Source organism: Ostrea edulis, chromosome 10, assembly GCF_947568905.1.
Source record: "Ostrea edulis chromosome 10, xbOstEdul1.1, whole genome shotgun sequence".
Classification (NCBI taxonomy): Eukaryota; Metazoa; Mollusca; class Bivalvia; order Ostreida; family Ostreidae; genus Ostrea; species Ostrea edulis.
The window spans coordinates 34,701,840-34,727,753 of record NC_079173.1 but is presented as its reverse complement, the minus strand read 5'-3'; the positions used below and the strand labels follow the sequence as shown (position 1 = coordinate 34,727,753).

The 25,914-nt window shown below is 35.0% G+C and overlaps 1 protein-coding gene across 1 annotated transcript; it reads left to right on the top strand.

The window, feature by feature from the left end:
* Positions 1 to 510: 510 nt before the first annotated feature.
* Positions 511 to 25,914, top strand: LOC125665873 (calpain-A-like). Its single transcript, XM_048898791.2, has 16 exons — positions 511 to 710; positions 860 to 1,102; positions 5,683 to 5,814; positions 6,347 to 6,561; positions 7,574 to 7,751; positions 9,768 to 9,833; positions 10,858 to 10,946; positions 11,389 to 11,555; positions 11,769 to 11,870; positions 12,704 to 12,807; positions 16,092 to 16,282; positions 17,248 to 17,327; positions 18,236 to 18,346; positions 18,563 to 18,645; positions 19,045 to 19,274; positions 24,698 to 25,914. Exons 2-16 carry the CDS (start codon positions 893 to 895, stop codon positions 24,717 to 24,719), a joined length of 1,980 nt encoding a protein of 659 aa, XP_048754748.2. The 5' UTR covers positions 511 to 710; positions 860 to 892; the 3' UTR covers positions 24,720 to 25,914.

The window sequence follows — 25,914 nt, the reverse complement described above, 5'->3', positions numbered from 1 at the left end:
TCAGCTCAAAAAGTGGTTTTTCCTCCTAGTTGCCAATCTCAGGGGGATTCAGCTCTACTTTGAATTCTGCTTATCTAAATTTATAAAGGTAACGTATTTATTGTGATAAATTCTAAATTTTTAGTATTAAAATTTGTATTTGTTAAATAAATACTTACCTTTATAAATCAGAGGTCCCAACCCACCTCCCCTTCATCCCCCTTCTAATTTTTTGTTTTATGTCAAAGAATATATGATACCGGATGTTGGTTTCTGAGCATGTCAGAGGTGGCGGGTCACGAAGGGTGCTTTTTTATTACATGGTTTTTTCCGATACAAGACTGCAAGCAGGTGAATATCTAAATTTATAAAGGTAAGTATTTATTTAACAAATACAAATTTTAATACTAAAAATTTAGATTTCAGAAATAAAAAAGACCCTATAAGTACACTCCCTAAATGACAGCTAATGTCCTTTAAATATACAAGCATGTTATACAAAACAGTGTGGTCGATGTTGTGTCGTTTTATTTAATTAAAGCCCAAGGTAGAACTTTTGCGCAATGAATAATGCTGTTACTGTGTAGTAAATAAAGTTTAGTATGACCTTATCCAGATTACTAATTCCTAAATCCCTTGTATTGCAGGGCGTAATCCGACCTCTTGATCTCGATTCACAGAACATTTTATGGAAATCATTTTATGGGAGCATACAAGGAATACGTACACGGGTGAGTCCTTATTTCATGTGATGTCCATGTACTTTCAAAAGTTCATTAATTAAATTTAACAGATTTCATTAAATCTACTCTCTCTCTCTCTCTCTCTCTCTCTCTCTCTCTCTCTGTTTTTAATAACTATTATTTGACTTGAAATTTAGAGGAAATGTAATAGATGACGATGTCCATCAAGAATGGGATGCGGCCCCAGTAAGGACGAGGGCGTGTATCCTGTCCGATCTCCCGACGCCTACACTCGGAACTTCCTTGGAATTTATGAAAGCTTCTGGGATTTCCGAGTAACCTTTGATCGTTTTGATGTTCATTCTCCGCCTATATGTATACAGTTGTGGAATGATCCGGGTCTTCCTACTCCAAAAGATTGCCAGTCTTTCCGTGCTGAGGTAAGAACCGTAATGCATCTCCGCATGTAGTGCGGCGGAAGTCAAATAATGCATCGTCATAATCCCTGACTTCTTTTCGAAACTACCCCCCCCCCTTAAAAATTTCAAATTTAAGGTAAATCATGGTCTCTTGTTCAGAAAAAAAAATTAAACTATCATTTCCACTCTCGGAATAATAAATGACAAGATCTATTGATTTGTTGTTACTTTTGTTGGGAGAACTTGTATTTTATTTTATTTTAAACCCTTAAAATTTGTGTCGTTTTATTAATTTCACCTCATTAAAAATGCCGGAAAATAGTAATAATGACTACATGCATGTAGGGGACATATTTCAAGTCCTATAAAGTCTGCAAAACCCAGACCCCCTGCCTCATGAAGTCACCTTCCCCAACTTCAATTACTGGATCCGCCCCTGCCTATCCTCCACTTTCCATTCTTATCATATTTCTGTGGTGTATAGTATTCCTCCTTAAGTCCTCTTCAGACAAGTGTGGAAAACTGTGGTTGTGGTAATTCATTCAGTGCAGAAACCATCATCAGAAAAAAAAGTTCCATTCGTTAGTCCACTCGTTGTTTTATATATAATAATATATATATATATATCAATCGCAAGGGAAGTCGAACCAGCGACGTACGGCACCCACCGCCTAGCAAGATTGTCAAACCAGTGCGTAAGTCCACTCGGCCACAACGACGACCCCGGGCTGGGGCGAAAATTTTCAGTACCTAGTTGTGATTATTTAGTGCTTTATATATATATATATATATATATATATATATATATAGGAAAAAGCTAGTGTAATTGATATGGAAAATACCATACGTCCATCATACGCGGGTTCTATTATGGTTTGGCGAAGTACATGTACGTCCGTCCGCCCGGTCGTCAGCGATAAAAGACTAGGATCATAAAGCTACATATTCATATCCTTAATGGTTAGATAAAGTAGTCGGATATATTTTCTAAAGGCCAAGTTCAAACTTACATGATTAATTTTTTAGGCACAAAAGAAGATAGAGAAATAACACTGATAAGGCTAGGATAATCATACGCAATACACTCAACAATCAATTTGGTAAACGCTCTCTCTCTCTCTCTCTCTCTCTCTCTCTCTCTCTTCTGTCTGTTTACCCATTAGCACCTTGAGAGGATAAAAGGCGTACTAATAAGGCTAGAGTAACCGAACCTTGTGCATGTTCCCAAGGTGAGAGGGAAATGCCTACTATTTCTCAGAAGGTTAAAAAATCGAGTCGTACTTTCATGTGTATAATCATGAAGTGAAACTGTTCGAACAATACTATCGCCATCATACTTGGTGTATATGTTACCCATGGTGTTGGTGCTAAGTGTATTTTGAATGTCTCTCAAGTTGCACTTTATTAGAATAAAATTAGTATTCAACAAAGTCATCTTATAACTACATGTAACAGTTTATCAATGCTTACCGATACCAGAAAAATTGAAGACGAGACTCTGTCAAGAGTTCGATTAAAAGTCAATTGTTTGTAAACTACAACGCTATACTGCTTAAAGCACATGTCCACTGTGACACAGACAGGCAACATTTTATTGATTGAATAAAAACTCTTTGATCGATCCGTTCCCAAATCCTGTCTATCTGAAGCTAGCGGGTACTAAGTCTTATAGTAATGTCGATCTGGAGTTCATGAATATTTATAATCAAGTCTATCTGGAGTTCATGAATATTTATAATCAAGTATATCTGGAGTTCATGAATATTTATAATCAAGTCTATCTGGAGTTCATGAATATCTATAATAAAGTCTATCTGGAGTTACATGAATATTAATGGTCATGTCTCACTAAAGCTAATGAATATTAATTTACCTCTATCTGGAGTTATTGAGTTATGTACAATTATGGCATTTAGAGCTAATGAGTGTTCTGCGATTGATCAATTTTTCAATCGAGGCAGGCTACTGACAAGCAAGTTAATGTTACAAGGATTTCAACAGTCCCGTTTAAAGTCAGCATTTCGCAAATTCTATGGTCATTATAAATGTAGCGTGTCTCCCTATTGATTCTTAGAAAATGCGGTGGTTGAGATCCCTCGGATAACTTACTTAGGATTCTAACAGTTCAATATACATGTATATGTGATTGGGATAGCGTATTTACAATCTAATTAATCATTGAAGCGATCGAGACTAACGCCACCTATTGGTCATGCTCTAAAATTAAATCCTACACGAACGGAATATCTTTCTCCGGATCGTCTCCTAATGATCTAGTTTGCCAATACAACCTTTCTTTGGGTCAAATGCTGTCTGACGTGTTTCATACCGATTGTTAGGCCGTTCTTGGCACACTGATTTTGACTACGGATTACTATGTTTACCTGATCAAGATATAGGGCTCACGGCGGGTATGACCGGTCGACAAGGGATGCTTACTCCTCCTGGGCACCTGATCCCACCTCTGGTATATCCAGGGGTTCGTGTTTGCCCAACTCTCTATTTTGTATTCCTTAAGAAGATTGATCTTCAACTTTCATCAACACGTCTATCTGGATTGAGTATTTGTAAATATAAATATATATATATATATATATATATATATATATATATATATATATAAAATCATGTCTGTCTGGGGTTTACAAGCATTTATCTGGAATTAATCACTATTTATAGCCATGTCAAAGTTTATTAATGTTTATATAACGTTTATTTGAAGTTAATAATCATTTATAATCTCATGTATATTTGAATTTTTAAATGAGTATTCATAATCATGCTAAGCTGGAGTGAATGAGTGTTCATTTGGAATTCATAATTATATGTATGCGGAGTTAATGAAGAGATATAATAATGTCAATTTCGATTTAATGTGTATCTAGGGTTAGGGAATATTTAAAATCATGTTTATCTGGATTTAATCAATTTTTTATCGTGTTGATTAAAGTTATAGGGTATCCATAATCATATCTATCTGGGATTAATGAGTATTTATAACCATGTCTCTCTGGAGGTAAGGATTATAGTTATTATAATGTCAATGATATTGATAATGAACGTCTCTCTGGAGTTCTGGAGTATTTATAATGAATATTTATAATCATGTCTATCAGGAGTTAATGAATATTTATGATGATATCTATCTGGAGTTAATGAATATTTATAATAATGTCTATCTGGAGGTAATGAATATTTATAATCGTGTCTATGTAAAGAATATTAGCCTCAACTGTACATTCTGTAAGAGAAAAAACTGTTCTTTCTCTCACAGAATGGACAGTTTAAGACTTATATCCTACTTAAAACTTCACATCTTTTGTTCTAAGAATGGACAGGCTCAGGTAAACCCATTGACAATGATAATTATAAATAAAGCTATTTTTGAATAGTCTGACAATATAATCAGTCTTGTGTAGAAGTCTGTTTCTTTTGTTCACTTATTGGACAGTGTCAGGTGAGTAGTCTTCTACTGCAGGTTTTATATTCACTCACTTTATAGTACTGAGCCATATCAACATGTCCTCCTCTGATGGGCAGAACATTTTCATTGCACAATCAAAATTTAAGGATTTCAATGAAAGTACTGCGAATACTACATGTATCTTATTGAGTGTTATATTCTGGATATGAACTTATGGACTGAAATTTGATCTAGAAAGCATTGTGTTTTCAAGTATTTGAATGAGGAAATGATTAACGCCAGCCAAAAGAACCCAATACGTGAATGAAATTAATTTATTCATGAAAGCGAAAATAATAATTCAGAATTAGAATATTCTAATAAAGAAAACATAAAAAAGCGTTGTGAAGAAGTTTCGGAATGTGCATCTGGATCTAGCGAAATTCAAATACATAAGTTTTGATGCGATGTGATAATGGTCAATGGAATTTTAAAAATTGTGAATCTTAAAGTCGGAGCAGACTTATAAGGGGACATATCTTGATTCTATTAAGGGGAATTTTTTTTAAGTGTTTCAGTGATTTTTCCGATATATGTGTTGATTTTTACTTGTAGGGAATTTAGAATGAAATTTGTATCTCTTTGACAAATGTATTGTCTTTCTCCTATTTTCAACCTACCTGTAGACGTGTAATAAGTTATTGGGTTTACCTGTCAACTTATTGGACACTTACAGGTAATCTTTTCACTACAAGTGGACTTTCTATATAAAACTTTCTATATAAAAGCCTAAAAAGACAAAGGATTGTGTAACAAAAATGTTTTAACTGTAGTTAATGAGTATTTTATGTCACGGGAATAAAAGATAATCTTAAATCATGCTTATCAAAAGTTAATGGGATAATTAATTATTATGATCTTGGAGCTAATAGTTATTTAAAATCATATCTATCTGCCCATCCAGAGCTATTGAATATTCATTACATTATCTTGTCATTTGGAGTAGATGAGTATGTATATATACATTGTACATACGGGTATATAGACTGGCGTCATGGGTACTTACCAATATACCGGCCCTTGGGTTAAGGTCGAACGACACATGTTGGCACCATACATCAAAATCGGTACCGTATAAGTTTTACATGTACATGTGTCTATGGGAACTGGCAAACTAGAAGTCTTCCTTGTTCTGCAGATAGAAGGAGTTCACTCTCTGTTGCTCTGTAAGGATCCAGAAAACCCGGACTTAAACCAAGGGGAGCTGGATACCTCCTACCTCCTCACCGTTATTGAAAAACTGACGTCACGAACTGACATCATTAAACACGTACGTCTATAATGTGTTGACAGTTTTGAAAGAAAAAATTATTCATCATTTTATTTCTTCAAATGTTACTCTGTGTGTGTTGTGTGTTTGTTTTGTTGTCCATACCACTTCTATCTGACTCATTTTAGCAGAAATGTCTGAATTGTGAAACGTTAGTTATCCAAGTTCAATTTTTAATGGGTAAAATTTTCGTTGTTGGATGAAAATTCAATCCATGCTCCTAAAGAGTTGATTGGTGTTATAAGAGTTCTTTTGATTATATTCATTGTCGTTAACATGCTTGTGTTCACGGATAGCTCTCTGGTTAATGTCTCAACATACAGATATACAATGTACAGATACCATGAAAACAGCGAAAATCAGGCTGGCATGGAATTCTTCTTTTTTTTTCTGTACATATCAATACTTCCTAGGCTAATATTTGATAATTGACTGATATTTTACAATACTTCCTAGGTTAATATTTGATAATTGACTGATATTTTACAATACTTCCTAGGTTAATATTTGATAATTGACTGATATTTTACAGTTGATACCAAATGACAAAACTCGGGTTATTTACAAGCAGCGGGAGATCTACGTCGGAGTGATACATTGCCGGTTGTGGAGGTTCGGTCGGTGGGTGGATGTATACATTGACGATTCTGTCCCTTCAATCTCTAACAGCGGAGGCATACATCTCCTGTCCTACTGTCACGACAAGGAGGAACTTTGGCTGACCTTTTTAGAGAAGGCATGGGCAAGGTAGGTAACTCTAGCCTGAATAACGATCAACATCCAGCGTGCCTGTAATACCACACCCAGAGGCGGATACGGGGTGGGGGACTAAGGTTCAGGACCCCCTTCTCCCACAAAAATGGTAAAACAAACTGTACATATTTGCCTATTTCTATGCTATTTCAGTGATAAGGTATTCGATGTTAGACTTCCAATGTAAGATGAACTCATCGTGAGAAAACTACCAGTGTAAATTCCCCTCTTGTTGAACAAAAAAAAATCTAAGTCCGTGCCTCAAGCTGGATGAAATATTTAACTCCGCCTCTAACTGGATGAAATATCTAACTCCGCCTCTAACTGGATGAAATATTTAACTCCGCCTCTAACTGGATGAAATATCTAACTCCGCCTCTAACTGGATGAAATATTTAACTCCGCCTCTAACTGGATGAAATATCTAAACCCGCCTCTAACTGGATGAAATATCTAACTCCGCCTCTAACTGGATGAAATATTTAACTCCGCCTCTAACTGGATGAAATATTTAACTCCGCCTCTAGCTGGATGAAATATTTAACTCCGCCTCTAACTGGATGAAATATCTAAACCCGTTTAGGAATCGAATTACATGTCAAATATTCCCAGACAGTTGAAAACAAATATCCAAGGAATATAGCCATGCTAATTCTCAGATGTCCACAATGGGATTCGAACAAAATGCTTCTCGATTATGGTTGAATATTTTTCATCGCTGGGCCACGCGCTTCACTTTATTTGCGAGTTATTCAATGCGAAATAGACAAGAGTATGTAATTCTTTATACTCGTTCAGACTATGCACGTTTACCGTCATTTTACCAAATCGAGGCGGATTTTAAAAAAAATTGCCAAACACAAACATCTTAGACAATTACATGCATAGAGTTTGAAAACCAAGATCTGATTAATCTAAATGTCATAAACATTATTTTGAAATATCAATCTACAGGTTCATCTAAAATAGAATGCCTATACATTTCTAGGGATTTCTTTTTGTTTAGGTTCTGGGGCGGCTATTCAAACATCGAATACGGATACATCCATGACACTTACCTGAGTTTGACAGGAGGAGTGTACGAGGCAATTAATCTGGAGAGGACGAGAATGAAGCCCGGGGACATCTATTACCGGATCAAGCGGGCAATAGCCCAGGGGGCGCAAGTAGGCTGTGCGGTATCGGTGAGTTTGTTTCCAGGGCATACGCTATTACCACGAAAGAGTACGGTTTGTTAGTTGATAAACAAGTTCTCTTTGATAAACATAACTTGTTTGTTGAAAATCAGGATATGTCAGTTAATAAACATAGCTTGTTAGTTAATAAACAGGGTTTGCCTATTATAATAACAATTTCTTGTTAGTTAATAAACAGGGTTTGTCTGTTAATAACCATATCTTGTTAGTTAATAAACAGGGTTTATCTGTTAATAACCATAGCTTGTTAGTTAATAAAGAGGGTTTGTCTATTGATAACAATAGCTTGTTAGTTAATAAACAGGGTTTGTCTATTGATAACAATAGCTTGTTAGTTAATAAACAGGGTTTGTCTATTAATAATAATAGTTTGTTAGTTAATGAATAGGGTTTGTCAGTTAATAACAATAGCTTGTTAGGTAATAAACAAGGTTTGCCAGTTAATAACAATAGCTTGTTAGGTAATAAACAAGGTTTGTCAGTTAATAACCATAGCTTGTTAGGTAATAAACAAGATTTGTCAGTTAATAACCATAGCTTGTTAGTTAATAAACAAGGTTTGTCAGTTAATAACCATAGCTTGTTAGTTAATAAACAGGGTATGTCAGTTAATAACCATAGCTTGTTAGTTAATAAACAGGGTCTGTCAGTAGATGGATATAATTTGTTAGTTGATGAACAGGGTTTGATAGTTGATGAACAGGATTTCGTTAAATCGAACGTATAACTTATGAAGTTCATGTTTTAGTTATCAATTTGCAGATCTGCACTTGATTTGAATCATTCTGAACAATCCTTTATAAATAGAAAACTGTAGGTTTATAGAAATGTTTAAGTAGTTTAGAGATAGTGGTTATTGTATACACAGGTAACTTGATATAAGAATTATTTCAGAATTATGAAAGGTGAAGATAACGAACAGTGATCAATGTCATAGCTCCTACAAGCAATACAAAATAGATAGCTGGGCAAACACGGACCTCTGGACACACCAGAGGTGGGATCAGGTGCCTAGGAGGAGTAAGCATCCCCTGTCGAATTTAACCCAGAGTCGATTGTTGATTACGACCCCGTGTCAAACGTTAGAAGTGAAATAACAGTTCTTCCGGATGTGACGTCACAAACGGGGAGCCTTGATCGCGGTAGGCATAAGTGCGATAAAGAATATTAATTCACTGATACAATCCTAAAAGCCAAGCATCAGTAGAAATATGTGGAACGAAATTTTCTTCTGAAGGACTTACTTACAGTTATATTCCACTGACAACTGTAATGATTTAATGTTCACGGTTCACTGACGTCCATGATGTTTTAATGTACTCGGTTCACTGACGTCTGTAATGTTCAATGTACACGGTTCACTGAAATCTGTAATATTTTGATGTTCACTGACCATGTTTAAATGTTCACTAAAAACTGTAATACCCACGGTTCACTGACTTATGTAATGTTTTCACGGTTCACTGGCAAATGTAATTAATGTTTTAATATAACGGTTCACTGACATTTGTAATGTTTAATGTACACGGTTCACTGACAACTGAATGTTTTAATGTTCACGATTCACTGACAACTGTAATGTTTTAATGTACACGGTTCACTGACAACTGAATATTTTAATGTTCAAGGTTCACTGACAACTGTAATATTTTAATGTACACGGTTCACTGACAACTGTAATGTTTAATGTTCACCATTCACTGACAACTGTAATGTTTTAATGTACACGGTTCACTGACAACTGAATGTTTTAATGTTCAAGGTTCACTGACAACTGTAATATTTTAATGTACACGGTTCACTGACAACTGTAATGTTTAATGTTCACCATTCACTGACAACTGTAATGTTTAATGTTCACCATTCACTGACAACTGTAATGTTTAATGTTCACCATTCACTGACAACTGTAATGTTTCAATGTTAACAGTTCAATGACGTCTGTATTGATTTGTATATGCTAGGTCCACTTATCCCTCTAATATTTTAATTCCTATTTGACAGAGGAAACATGACGGTGTATACGGGTTAACAGCTGGTGACACTTTTACAGTTGTGGAAACTTACCAGGTGGGCAATATAATCGATAGTTGTGGAAACTTACCAGGTGGGCAATATAATCGATAGTTGTGGAAACTTACCAGGTAGGCAATATAATCGATAGTTGTGGAAACTTACTAGGTAGGCAATATAATCGATAGTTGTGGAGACTTACCATGTGGGCAATATAATCGATAGTTGTGGAGACTTACCAGGTAGGCAATATAATCGATAGTTGTGGAGACTTACCAGGTGGGCAATATAATCGATAGTTGTGGAGACTTACCAGGTAGGCAATATAATCGATAGTTGTGGAAACTTACCAGGTAGGCAATATAATTGCTCCCGATACAATGAAATGTAATTCATCTCTGGACAGTTTGTACGTGCTTTCATCTCTTTAATCCAGTATGGTTTTACTTCCGAAAAAGCATATATATATATATATATATATATATATATATATATATATATATATATAAAAGCACAAAAACCCAACAACACCCTACTTTCTTAAAGTGTCGGATCTGAGAAGATACAAGGCCAGTAAAGAAATTTATAAAAGCACTGAAAAGGCCACGACACGACCAACAGTGTCGTGGCCTTTTCAGTGCTTATATATATATATATATATATAAAGCACAGAAAATTTCGCTTTAATTGGATACCCACTTCCGCCCTTACCCGGGGTTGAACTCACGACCTGCGGAACCAAATCTCCCAGCAGCGTGTAACCAACGCGGTAGACCGCTCGACCATCTAGGCAAGACTTGCCTTCGGCTTTAATGCCTCTTCAGACAGTTATAAAATGAAATAATATTGCTAAGTAACGTCAACATATCACGACGTAGGTAATTGTCCTTTGTGACGGCATAATAAATTACACTGGTAGCGATATAATACACACAATATTAGACAATACTTGGAGATCAATTACAGAGTTCAGTTCATTGTAGTTTCAATTTTACACACTTTTTTTCTATTAAGTTTGGGATTAAACAATTTTATAAAGTATTCCTCCTTTGTAACTCTGGAAATTTCGCAATCTTTTAAGGTTTATACGCTAAAAGGAAAAGACATTCATCTTCTACGCATACACGACCCGCTGGGCTACACACTCTGGAAAGGTCCCTGGCATCAAAAGTAAGATTGTAATTATAACAGAATTGTCGATATTTTTTTCTATACTATAAAGCTTCCTTATATTGTACTTATATGTACTTATGTGTAAGTGTACTAAACATGGATGTTATTTGTAATACCCGAAAGGGCCCTGATTTGGATTAAAGAATATCTATCTATCTATCTATTGCATTTTATTGACTGTTAATTTTAGATTTGACATCAGTGCAATCAGTCGCCGAGAATTATAATGCATTCTTTGGTTTATTTCGTTCTCAGATTTCAACCTGAGTATTCAATCATATTAATTAATCTTCAATTAAATAGAATCATGATTTCAACAAATTACAAACACTTTGTAAATTAGATTTTTGACAACCTTGATTTTTTTTAACAGTGTTCCATTCTCTCTATCGTATCTGTATTTCTACCTTACCAAATCTTTTTGAACTTTAACCCTTAGTGGCAGCGAATGGGCGTCGTTGCCAGCAGACAACGACATTCTGAGCACGGTTGGGGAGCACGAATTCATCATGGCGTTCCGTGACGTCATCGCCTACATGGAGTACGTCTGTATCTGTTCCATTACCCCGGTTGTCGATCAAGATGTTGGCAAGCCCATATATCTAAGTAAGATAAGTTCATCGCTTCTTCTCAATACACTGTAGAAATGCTATTCAAACACGATCTCCAACGTGCATTGCCTTGGGGATTATACATGTACAGTATTTATTTATATATAAATACTTTGCTCCACTTGTGCGTGCGCGATGAAATTGTTTGCTATGCATTGTCAATTGTTTAATTAGACACCGGTAACTTTTTCAAATGTTCACATTGCAGAATATTGTACTCACGTGTTTGGTGAATGGCTTGGAGTGACAGCGGCCGGCAACAAGAAACTGCTGGATAATCCTAAATTTTCCTTCGTAATTCCAAATCGAGGCAATATTTCATCTAGATTTCCATCTCCATTTGTTTAATATTTTGAAATTCGATGCTTCACATTGTCCCGACATTCAAGAAATTTTGAAATACATAACAATGATCTAAGTATGTTCACATTAATTAATAACCGCCGTAAAATGGCTGAACTATTGCTAAATCGGCGTAAAATCATGATCAATCAATCAATTAAACAATAAAATGCCTTCTTTGTTCTTTCATCGGGTGATGAAGGTATCTAGCATTGTAGAAAAAATTCATAAACCGATTATGCACATTTTTCCTACCTTCATCACCCGTTGAAACAATAAAGAAAGGCATAAGTTATGTTTTTATGCATTTTAAAAAAAAAATTAAACTAGAATAAGTTCTAAAATATCATATGGTTGATCCATTTACCTTAAACGGAACAACAAATGTACCCTTTGACCTTGATGTCACTCCATATTGGGTAATGATTATTCAGACAGGTGGTACTAGAAAACCGGATCGAACTAGTTTGCAACAAACATGCATTCATTGTATGGTGAAAGCAATGTCAATTTCTAAAGAAATATAAGAGAAAAGATTCAGTAAATGTAAATATTGATAAATACGCAGGATTTCCTATAACAGACTTGGGTGATGGGGTGTGTTATTCTGTCGGTTATATTTGTTGCGGAATCTTAATCTATAACTGACTTACCATCATCGTTTCTTATCAAAGTTTGAGTATTATTTGGGGGGGGGGGGGGGGTTGTTGTTGAAAAAAGAGCATCCTTAGTGAGCTACAGTATTGGTGTCAGCAAAATATGGGTTTTTTGGTTTTTTTTAAAACTGATCCTTTTTTGTAGGATTTAACAAGGAACAGACTCCGGCCGTTGTCGGCATTTCATTGCTTCAGCTCTGTAAAGATCGCCTGGACGACCGACTTCCAATTACGCTTAGAATATTCAAGGTAACTGACGTCAGCCTCTATTTCCTCGAATACTTATAATTAATTACAATGTTCTTGATGGGCGCTCATTTGTGATACATTAAAGGATGAATATAACGATCAGTCTCATTAATCCTTTCTTTCAAACGCATTTTGTCATTGTGCATATAAGAGAGATCCATACTCACTGACACCCCCCCCCCCCCCCCGAGAGATCGAAAAAATGCATTTGCATATGCACCGGATGATGTTAGTTCGTAATGCTGATGTTTCTTTGTAATCCCACAGCAAACGCGGTATTATATGAATAATTATTTGACTTTATGACCATAATCGATCATTCTTAGTTATATAGTTTTAAGTCTGTCCGTCTGTTTGTTAAAAGAATTAACCTTGGCCAAAGCTTTTGTATTCCTTGTGACAAGACTTTTCTATACATACAATCCAACCATTCTCTCACCAGAGGACGCGTTACGCAAGCTGCACATACACCTCTCTCAGCGCTTGGAATCACGTGACAATATAATCACATGATATAAACAATCATTCTCGGTTTCCTATCCCTTTAAAAGTTCAGGCAACAGGTGATACATCAGGCTCTTTTCATAGCCAACTGACATTTTAATAAGTGCATATTTACCATTTAGCTGTTTGTCTCTTATTTTACAAGTTTTATCATATTTTTACAGCCTTTCTTACTTTTGATTCCATGTTTACATTTAAATCTCCACCACGTGTATATCTTACATTCATACGCACATTACGAAGTAGTTCCAAATTTATGATCAGAAAACGGCGATTTTAAACAATTTACAGTAAGCATCAATTTGATTGCACCAAAAACATATCATAATATAACTAAATATTTAGTCCAAAACATAAATGTTGGATCAAAGAAACTTTTACAAGATTTCTGTAAAAAGCCGTTGACAGAGGTGTAGTGCGAGGAGCGCACGGAACTCTGGGTAGAGAATGACAATCCAACCTGAAGTACCCCTTTTCGTAGACAACGAGAAGACCACTGGATCAGGACTTTAAGTATTGCATTTTCATATGTATGCAATGATAATGTGTATTATGTAGGAAATTTGACTAGTACACAAGCAAATATCATGAATGTGATGGGGCTCTTTCCACATACCCAAAGACGGAAATCCCGTCATGTACATCGTTCATATAAAAGAATAAATATACATGATGTCATGTTTGGTTCAATTTTGCCTTGTGTCAACAGACAATTAGGTCCATATCATATTCGCACTAAACTTTACTCTGTTCCATTGAGAATTTTAAATACAATGTACATTATTTCAAGAAGCCAAAGCTAGTCTATACTTGGATTTTTCAACACCAGAATATAGACTTAACTTTATGATTATGGATGTTGCCAATCATAGGCTCTTTAAACCATTGTGGGTCACGAATGACTTCCTAACCATGCCGCCAGTTCCTTAAGTTTAAATTTACAAAGGAATAGACGCAACCTGCTTCGTCATAAAAGAGTCCAGTCTTATATTCCAATGTCTACACCCTGTATTTCCTACAAATATACTTCTACTATTGCATCCAAACTTTATAATTATAAACAAATTTTACATTGCCTAGATATAGACCATCTTATACTTAATCCACCTACGTGTTCTTGTTCTTCGTCTTCTTTCAACTATAGTTCAGCTGAACATGTCATTAATAGTGATGGTGAGATAGTTGAAAATGAGGATCTCAAATCACTTATTCTAAAGGGTCCTAAATACAGAGAACCTCGGTCTTTCAATTGGCGACAGAACTTCGTCTCTATTATGAATTTTGTCGAAGATTATGCCATTTTAAACGAACTTTAATTCTACTTTTGGTAATCGTACTGATACCCCACCTGCCCTTTCCGAAGGTGATTTTTTTCAATACCATGCTTCACATTTAATATCCCAGTCAATGGATTGGGTGAGTTACCGTACCTATACTGGATTCCTAAACTTCATAATAACCCTTACAAAGATACATGGCTGGATCCAGTAAATGCTATACCCAACCCTTATCTTTGCTCATCACAAACATATTAACAACTGCGAAAAAGAAACATCAAACACACTGTGCCACTACATATGCCAGAAGTGGTGTAAATCAAATGTGGATTCTAAAAAATTCTAAAGAACTTTTAGTAAATTTAAAATCGCAAAACTTTTCTCAAATCAACAATATCGAAACGTTTGATTTTTCAACACTTTATACGACCATTGCTCACGATGAATTAAATATTAGACTTTTGACACCATTGACAGTTTGTTGCTTCTTCAACAAAACTGGAAAACGGAAAAATTCATATCTAGTTAACAGTCATCCAAAACATTACTTTGTTAAACACCACTCTCATTTCACAAACAAGTACTCTGAAGTTGAAATAGAAAATATGTTGGAGTTCTTCATTGACAATATCTTCGTAGTCTTTGGTGATCAGGTCTTCCAACAGTCTGTTGAAATTCACATGGTCATGAATTGTGCCCTTTTGTTAACTGACCTGCTTATATATTCTTATGAAGCAGAATTTATTAAAAAACTTCTACGTCAGAAGAAAAAATCTTGCTGTGGCCTTAAATTCGACTTTTAGATATATCGACGACATTTTACATGTATCTATTAACAATACTCATTTTCATTCATATGTCGAACTAAGCAAACTAACAACTTAAATGATTACAAACGTGATGACTTCAGCTTCTCCATCGTCAACTTCCCATATTTATGTAGCAATAATACATTGTCATCTGCATATGATGTGTATATATTTCAACTTACTCAATATACAATAGCTTGTTCTGCGAATGATCAGTTTTAATCGACGTGGGCTACTGACAAACAAGTTGATGGTGCAGGGGATTCAACAGACTTGTTTAAAATCCGCATTTCGCAAATTCTATGGTCGTTATAACAATCTAGTTTGCCAATACAACTTATCATTGGGTCAAATGCTGTCTGACGTATTTCATACCGATTGTTAGAACATTCTTGACACACTGATTTTGACTACGGATAACTCCGTTTACCTGATCATGGTATATAGTGTTCACGGCGGGTGTGACCGGTCGACAGGGAATTTTTACGTCTCCTGATCCCATCTCTGATATATTCAGGGTCCGTATTTTTCCAACTCTATATTTTGTATTGCTTATAGGAGTTAAGAGATTGATCACTGTTCATTTTCACCTTTCATACAATGTATCAAAAAGTTTGACACTGTGAACTTTGAGTTTAGCCATCACTTTTTCCACCAACACATCTCGTTTTTTAATGAATTCTAAATGCTCTAGGCTAGGCAACAGAAACAAGGCATGTTGATAGAGGAGATCGGTGAGCCGTTTGAACAGGGATATCAGCAGGTTCTGAGAACTTTTAGACTAAGGCCTGGAAAGTACATGATCCTCCCACACACAGCCAAGATGAAAACAGAGAGACACTTCCTCCTGAGAGTGTATACAACGTTCCCCGTGAATCACATTATGTATGTACATGTTTGTGTTGCTATATACGATGTTCACTATCTAAGAGTTTTCCATAAATCACATTTTGTGTGTCGTGACCGGGTGGTCGTGACTGGGTGGTCGTGAATGGGAGGAGAAATAGGTAGCGAATGATCCTTTACCAAACACTCGGCATATAGATTTGAGAATTTAGCGGATCTTCGAAGTCCCGTGCCACGGTAGGCGTTGCAGGATAAAGAACCACGCCTGCATCCTAAAAGTTGTGACACTTCACCACCATGGACAGTTGAGTGAAAAATTCTTGACGTCACGTAAAACAAAACAGTCAAACAAACAAAAACAGTTGTTATCCAATGTACAATGTTCTCATACAGTTTTATTAGATAACTGAATGATACGTCACTTCCGATTGGTGTAAAGCTGCATCCACTAAAATGTTTGCTATGACATCACGCTATGTTGTTTGTTACTTCGCTCCACACCGTATATTTGTAAGCAATGTATGATAGGAGAAATTAGTCAATTAAATGATAAGAAACGATTCAAGCATCTTTTTGTTTGACAGTAACCAACCGTGAAATTAACAGAACATTGTTTTCGAGAATGCATGTTGCGCGCAGTCATGCATTTTCTCATCCACTTTTGTGGTTGATACATCGATGCAGCAAAAAAATAATAAATGTGCATATGTTCTGTCTTATAAAGTGTTGTAATTATCCAGTCTGTCGTATCATAAGAAATGTTAATCACATACATACATACATACATGTCAATTGGTATGAAAGATGTCGAAACCCAACATGGTATACATTCCATTTTCACTAAGATACATATATAAATTTAAAGTTAAACTTGTCTACCATTTGTCAAAATACAGCATATTCAATAGTTTATCAAGGATTCTCTTTCTTTGAAGACAGAATACCTTGTGTATGTATATGACACTGGAATTTTAAATTCGTTAACCATATTTTTCATATTGTAGATGCGTACCACCCACGGAGCCATTGTTACTGCTGAAAGAGGACAAACCTTTAAATTTGAAAGACCTTAAATGTACTCTTGGTGAGATTTTGAATAAGTAATTTACATCATTAGATACATAAATATTTTTAGGCTATTATGTTTACTATACATGTGTATTTGTGCAACATCGCTTGTATGTTTCACGTTACTGCAAATTATAGAAGTAAATTTTATTTGTTATTTGTTTGTATCTAAATAAGTTAACAGTCATTTTACAATTGTAATGTTTTCATTTCAATTGAAATTGCGTTATTTTCATACACCTTACCGCAGTGATGTTTTGAGGCTGTCAAATGAAAAGTGAAGATAACGAACAGTAATCAATATATAACAAATCCTATGAAGAATGCAAAATTAAGAGTAGGGCAAACAGGGACCCCTGGACTCGCCAGAGGTGAGACCATGTTACTAGGAGTAGTATGCATTCTCTGTTAACTGGTCACACCCACTATCAGTTTTATATTTAGATCAGGTAAAGAGAACTACTGTAGTCAAAATCAGTGTGTAAAAACGGCCCAACGATTGGTATGTCAGATAGCATTCGACCTACTGACAAGTTGTGTTCATGAATTAGATCATTAAACGAGATTATTGAAAACCCATCAATTTATTTATCAATAGACTGCCTCGGTGTAAATTTTTTTTATCATATACAGAACATGTTCTAGCGTATCGAAGTATCCTTCAATGTTTAATTTGTAATATTATACGTGCATAATTCCTGTGAGGATATATGGAGGCGGTATTTAATTTGTAATATTATACGTGCATAATTCATGTGAGGAGATATGGGGGGCGGTGTTTAATTTGTAATATTATACATGCATAATTCCAGTGAGGAGATATGGGGACAATGTTTAATTTGTAATATGAAACATGTATTGAAAATTGCTGTGAGGAGATATGGGGACACTGTTTAATTTTGCAATATTATACATGTATTGAAGATTGCTGTGAGGAGATATGGGGACGATGGATGAAAGGCTTCGGGGGTGGCTTTATCTACGACAGAGATTTTTATCTTAACCCTCAGATGGATATATGTGTTCCTGAAGGAGGTATTTGATCGCTGTTAATGCTGGACTCTGAACAGTGAATAATATCAATCACTGGCGTCCTCTGCTGTGTTGATCGGTGTAACGAGATTTGTTATGGTTACTGCCAAGTGATTGTAAAGTAGCTATTTATAACACATGCCGTCAAAGCAGCTTTTTATAACACATTCAAATATGACGTCATTTGCCAGTAAAAAGAAATACCTGGATTCTTTTCAGATGAACTTAAGCAAGTGATTCGTTTCAAGGTTCTAAAGGATTGGAATTCTGACGACGCCTGTTTGGGCTTTAGACTGTTCCGGGTTTGTTTCTTATTGACTTTATATCTCAATACTTTCAAACCAAGTATGTATGATAGGTAGTAAATTCTTCAAAGATCTAAGTTTAATGTGCATATTGCTACACACATGGGTCAAGACTTGTTTAAGACAATTCGGAACCACTCTCAAATAAACAAACGTACGAGTATAAATAAACAAACGTACGAGTATAAATGAACAAACGTACGAGTATAAATGAACAAACGTACGAGTATAAATAAACAAACGTACGAGTATAAATGAACAAACGTACGAGTATAAATAAACAAACGTACGAGTATAAATGAACGAACAGGGAAACAAACTAATCACTGTAGTCATTTTGTTTTAGAACCACATTATCAGATAATGATCCTTTCAGTCTTCTTCCTTGAATTCCAGATAGGTCCGGAGGACGTAATACCAAAGACTACGCAGTGGTTGTATGATAACTGGGATCACACTGTGAGGTGCAGGGACGGATCTATTGAAGGCTGGGAGTGGGACTACCTCGCCCCCACTTTCCTTGTAGAACCTGGGCGATATTGTGGAATTCTTTACAACGAAAAACCTGGAGGTAGCGACACGGCCTTCTGTGTCATGGTGTATTCCGCGACTCCACTGCAAATCAAGTAAGGAGATGATTGTTAAGCAAGTCAGCACTTATAGTCTAGTCCCTGTATACAGCCAGTAGTCATTGTCTAGTCCATGTATACAGCCAGTAGTCATAGTCTAGTCCCTATATACAACCAGTACTCATAGTTTAGTACCTATATACAGCCAGTAGTCATAGTCTAGTCCCTATATACAGCCAATAGTCATAGTCTAGTCCCTATATATAGCCAATAGTCATAGTCTAGTCCCTATATACAGCCAATAGTCATAGTCTAGTCCCTGTATTTAACCAGTACGCATAGTCTAATCCATGTATACAATCAGCACTTATAGTCTACTTCATGTATACAGCCAGTAGTCATAGTCTAATCCCTGTATACAGCCAGTACTCATAGTATAGTCCCTATACACAGTCTGAAGTCATAGTCTAGTCCCTATATACAGCCAATAGTCATAGTCTAGTCCCTATATACAGCCAATAGTCATAGTCTAGTCCCAATATACAGCCTGCAGTCATAGTCTAGTTCTTGAATACAGTTAATATTCATAGTCTAGTTCTTGTATACGGCCAATAGTCATAGTCTAGTTCCTACAGACCCTGAGGCGTTCTACTACACCTCCAAAGCGTTTCGTTTCGTTCCGTGCAAACCGTTCACCGTTCCGTGCAGACCGTTCAGAGTTTCGTGCAAATCGTTTACCATTCCGTGCAAACCGTTCACCGTTCCGTACAGACCGTTCAGCGTTTCATGCAAACCTTTCACCGTTCCGTGCAAATTGTTTCGTGCAAGAATCGTTCCGTGCAAGATCAAGCCACGCCCATAGAAACGTGCAGATCGTTCAAACCACGCCCTTAGAAACGTACAGACCGTGCAAGTCATTTCGTCATGGGATGTAGGACAAGTAAACATTGTTGGGAATTTGACCAATTATTTCAAAATGTCTCCAAGACAGTGAAAACAGTTGATCATACAAATGTAACAAGACAAATGAATTATTCCTATCTACAAATTAAAAAAGATAAAAAGACAATGAAAGACAGTGAAAATCTGCAAATAATCGAAAGAAAACAGTTTATTATAAAACCACCAGGCGGGGCAAAATCCGATACCATTTTCTCACCCTTGGTAGTTTCTAGCAAGTGCAGAGACATGTATATCTCTGCCCTCGTTATCTTTTTATTTTTTTAATTTGTAGATATGAATAATTCATTTGTCTTGTTACATTTGTATGATCAAGTTTCTCTTTTTAAATAAAAATATACCAGGACTATTGGTTTTAATTGATTTTGAAAAAGCTTTTGACTCCATTTCATGGTCATTTATATATAAAGTATTAAGATATTTCGGTTTTGGTGAATACATTATTGAATGGGTGAAGATTCTTAATACAAATTTTAGGGCTGCAGTGTTACAGAGTGGGTTTTTATCTACTCAATTCAATATTGAGAGGGGCTGTAGACAAGGCGACTCTGTTGCACCTTATTTGTTCCTCCTTTGTGCAGAAATTCTTGCAATTTTAATTAAACAAAATAAGGATATAAAAGGTATTGTGATATGTGATAAGGAACACAAAATAAGTCAATATGCAGATGATACATCACTTGCTCTTGATGGGACACCTAAGTCACTTTTTACAGCATTAGATACCTTAGATTTTTTCTCTAAACTTTCTGGTTTAAAGGTAAACAACTCAAAAACTAAAATTGTTTGGATCGGATCTAAAAAGTTTTCAAATCAGGTCTTTCATCACACTAGATGGAAACTTGACTGGGGTTCAACAACTTTCAATTTATTAGGTATTAACTTTTCAGTAGACTTACAACATATTACAGATTTAAACTACAACATACAAATTCCTAAAATAAAGAGCATGCTACAACATTGGAAAAGGCGAGTTCTAACACCAATTGGTCGGGTTACAGTGGTTAAAACATTAATTATTCCGAAAATAAACCATTTATTTCTATCACTACCAACACCGAAAAAAGAGATAATTAATTCATTGAGTAAAGATATTTTTGAATTTATTTGGAATGGAAAATGTGACAATGTAAAACGTTCTATTGTAACTCAAGACCACCATCATGGAGCTCTAAAAATGGTGGACATCTACAATTGTATCATGTCTTTAAAATGTTCATGGTTGAAAAGGTTATTGATGGGAAATAAATCCTGGGTAGATATTTTTGAAGCAATTAATGGTCATGATGTTGTTCACAAATTACTTGATTTTGGAGATGCATTTATCTCTGAATGTGTTATTCCAGAAAACAATGTTTTTTGGCAAGATGTTTTTAATTCTATGCTCCATGTAATAAAATCCTTTGACAAAAATTTCTACAAGGAATCCTATCCCAGCATTCCTGTGTGGTATAATTCAAATATTAGAGTGGGTATGAAAACACTGTTTATCAAAAGCTGGTATAAAAAAGGTGTAAAACTCATAGACGATTTCCTAGATGACAAAGGGAATCTTTTATCACATAACCTTTTTCAACATAAATTTGATATCCAAGTTTGTATATTACAATATAACAGTGTATTGAGTGCAATATCAACTCATCCGAAATTGTTTGAAAACAAAGGTTTATTCAATATATCTTTTACACCTTATATTCCATTATATTATAAACTTTTGATTTTGCAAACTAAATGTACTAAATCTGTTTACAAACAGTTAAATGTAAACCATGATATACCTACTTCCTTTTCAAAGTGGAATTTAGATCTGGTAGCTTATGGAATAGAAATATGTGTTAAGGATGCTTTTACTGTATGTTTTAAGACTACCAAGGACTCTACTATCCAATGGTTACAATATAGATTACTTCATAGAATTCTGCCTGTCAATTATTATCTTTAAAAAATCAATGTTGTGTCTTTTGATTGTTGTACCTTTTGTAATGATGAAGTTGAGACAATTCAACATGTTTTCATTGGCTGTGAAAAAGTATCTATATTATGGAGCAATCTGAGCATGCACATTTATAGAACAACTTCCAAAAGAATAGGTTTTAATGTACTTAATATTTTATTAGGTGAACTCCCATTGTCGAAAGGCAACAGAATTGTAAACTTCCTTATCCTTTATACAAAACAATATATTTTTTCTTGTTTGAAAAAAACCAAATTGCCAAGATTCTTGGAATTATTGTTCTATCTATACAACAAATACAAGGTTGAAAAATGTATTGCGTATCAGAATTTAGAAATACAAAAATTTGAAAATACCTGGCATGTATGGAAAACACTTTTTGAGAACATAAAAAAATCATAATTTTGCTATTTCAAGCAATGTTTTTTCCCCTACTTTTGAAGCCACATGTACTTTTATCTATTTACTCGAGCTCTGTATTGTTATCATTTTTCTCTTACAATTAAATTAAAAATGCAAGCACTTACCAACAAAAGTAGGAGTGTGAGTATGAAAGTGCGTGAAAGTGGTTAGAAAAAAATGGCAAATGTTCTTCTGTCTTATGTCAATATTTGTGAAATAAAAAATTAATAAATTTAAAAAAAAAGTTTCTCTTTTTAAATAAAAAATATTTTCATCAAAATTGTTTATCGGAACTGTCTGCATAATGGAAAGACCGACCTGTGTATATCTTGTATATTCTACGCAAATTCCAAGGTCTTTTTTTTTTTTTTACCACAATAGAGGTCAGCTAATCCGTGTATTTGAAATTAACATTCGCACAGAAGGTGTGAAAATCGGTGGGGCAATTGAAATATGACAAAAGAGGTGTTTATATCTTTTGTCTCTCATAAATAAATGCAGTTTTCTATAGGTTTAAATTTGAGGCAAATGCAACAATCTAATTAAAATTGGATGTTAGATCCGCTCGCATATCTGTAGGTAGTCATTATTTGTTTTATTTATTCATTTATATGATTTATTTCTCAATCTATTTCAATCATATTTTAATTGTTTCCTTTTTGTTTTGTATTTTTCCTTCTTATCCAAGGTGACAGGTTCTTATCGACTGGCTAATTCTATGTCTAGATGCATCCCTCCTCCCGCCCGAGAATACGTTCCAGTCTTACGAGAAATTTTGAAATAATTTTAACTGTTGTCATACATGTATGTAAAAATGAATAGGTTTATTCAAGATCTGTCTTTGAAAAGAGGCCTGGAAATACAAATTGTACACGTGTTTTAACGACATTCAGATTGAATGTACAAAATAGCGATGCAGACGCGACTTTTTCAATGAATTTAATAGAGCAATGAATAAATAAAGTTGAATAATAAATATTCCATTATAGGGTTATTGAACTTATATTGGTGAATATTGGCACGAGTTGGCTGTCAAAATGCCTTTTATTATATAGCTAAAGTATTTAGTTGTTAAATTATATCCCTTTTCACTCAAACTACTCCAAAATAGACGAGAATTCATCAATATTGGCAGTGTGCAATAACAGCATGCATTTCTTAACTGTTCAATATTTAACCCGTCATTAATGCATGAAGCTAACTGATTTTGTAAATGGGGACATCATAATTTATGTACAGTAAAGCATTTTGCTTTTAAGTAAATATCAAATACCGGCTCTGTCAGATTCGGAGGACCGTCGTCTGCCATTTTGGCTTGTTTACGTCGTTACGGTAACGTCAATATTGAACGCTCATACTCGGAATGTTTCGGGCGCATACAATTTACGCAATGCAAAGTTAGTGTTCAATAAATTCTCAGGATATTGAACGCTAACATTCTCTAGATTTTACGCAGAGTTCATATTAGACTATTTATTAGCTATATAATAATAAATATTCCATGACGATACAATGTATGCATCTTTTCCCTTTATTTCCGAAGTTAGAAAATATTCATTTCCTTTTATTCCAACGTGTTCGGAAGTCATTACATGTAAACTAGTCCTTGTTTAAACTAACCCCAGGATGAAACAAATAATGCCGAAAAAATCAAAGCGTGCAGGTCACGCCTACCGTTTCGTGCAGACCGTTCACAAAGCGTGCAAGCCACGCCCATAAAGTGGTCAGCGTTTCGTGCAAACCGTTCACCGTTCCGTGCAGACCTTTCAGGGTTTCGTGCAAACCGTTCACCGTTCCGTACAGATCGTTCAGCGTTTCATGCAAACCGTTCACCGTTCCGTGCAAGAATCGTTTCGTACTGTTCCGTGTAAGTGGTGTAGTAGTACGCTTCAGAATATGTATATACAGCCAATAGTGATAGTCTAGTCCCTATATACAGCCAGTAGTCATAGTCTAGTCCCTATATACAGCCAGTAGTCATAGTCTAGTCCCTATATACAGCCAATAGTCATAGTCTAGTCCCTATATACAGCCAATAGTCATAGTCTAGTCCCTATATACAGCCAATAGTCATAGTCTAGTCCCTATATACAGCCTGTAGTCATAATCTAGTCCCTGTATATGCTAGTATTTATCTTGAAAAATTTATGTTATATATTTGCAGGGCCTATAATTTAGGAAAGTGATACCTTAAGACATTTTTGGGGAAACATCAAGCGACAAAAGATGTTCTTTGTAAATGCATTGTGCATTGCCTTTTATGCTATACATACAGTGCTATCTCAGCAAGAAGGCAAAAATGACGTCTGGAAAGGATGGCGGTGAAATCCGCGCATTTGAAATGCTTAATAATATTCTTAACACAACCATACAAACAATATTGAAATGCTTAATAATATTCTTAACACAACCATACAAACAATATTGAAATGCTTAATAATATTCTTAACACAACATACAAACAATATTGAAATGCTTAATAATATTCTTAACACAACCATACAAACAATATTGAAATGCTTAATAATATTCTTAACACAACCATACAAACAATATTGAAATGCTTAATAATATTCTTATCACAACCATACAAACAATATTGAAATGCTTAATAATATTCTTAACACAACCATACAAACAATATTGAAAGAAGACGAACCATAGGAATGAATGATTTGTCCGAAACGGTACAGGATTATGTCTTTTGATGTTGTGTGAGAAACGGTACAGGATTATGTCTTTGGATGTTGTGTGAGAAACGGTACAGGATTATGTCTTTGGATGTTGTGTGAGTTCATCTTAGAATGTTTTCTTTTGTGATCACAAGCCCTGTCCAAGATATGTACCAGTATTTGTGACAGATGCCTTTGTAACTTGCATCATTACAATATTACAGATGATGGTTCTACATTATAGGAAGACTGTCTTGTCTTTAACTACATCAGAAAGTGATGTCAATTGATTTGTTACGTCACTGTTAGATTTTATGTTGTTTTGACCTGTTTTATGAAAATTATACCCACTTGAATACCTGTTTTATGAAAATTATACCCACATGAATACCTGTTTTATGAAAATTATACCCACTTGAATACCTGTTTTATGAAAATTATAACATATAAATTGAATTCAAAAACTTGATTACGATTTTTTTTAACCCTGAGCGGTACCCATCCTCTGCGACCTTTAAAACAATTTTGTTTTCATTCATTATAAACCTAAAGGTATTTGCTGATTTAATGAACGGATATTATGACGTCATACTTTGTTTACTTAATATCCATTGTTTTAAATATACATGTAAGTGTGCGAGGTTTACGTGTTACTAAACGTGTCTTGTAAACCGAGTTTCCAAATAATAAACAAGAACAGTTAATGTGA

Coding starts and splice junctions, on each gene's coding strand:
- LOC125665873 (XM_048898791.2), top strand. CDS start 893: ATGGGATGCGGCCCCAGTAAGGACGAGGGCGTGTATCCTGTCCGATCT. Junction 6,562..7,573: donor TTAGAGAAGGCATGGGCAAG/GTAGGTAACTCT, acceptor CTTTTTGTTTAG/GTTCTGGGGCGGCTATTCAA. Junction 18,646..19,044: donor TGGGCTTTAGACTGTTCCGG/GTTTGTTTCTTA, acceptor CTTGAATTCCAG/ATAGGTCCGGAGGACGTAAT.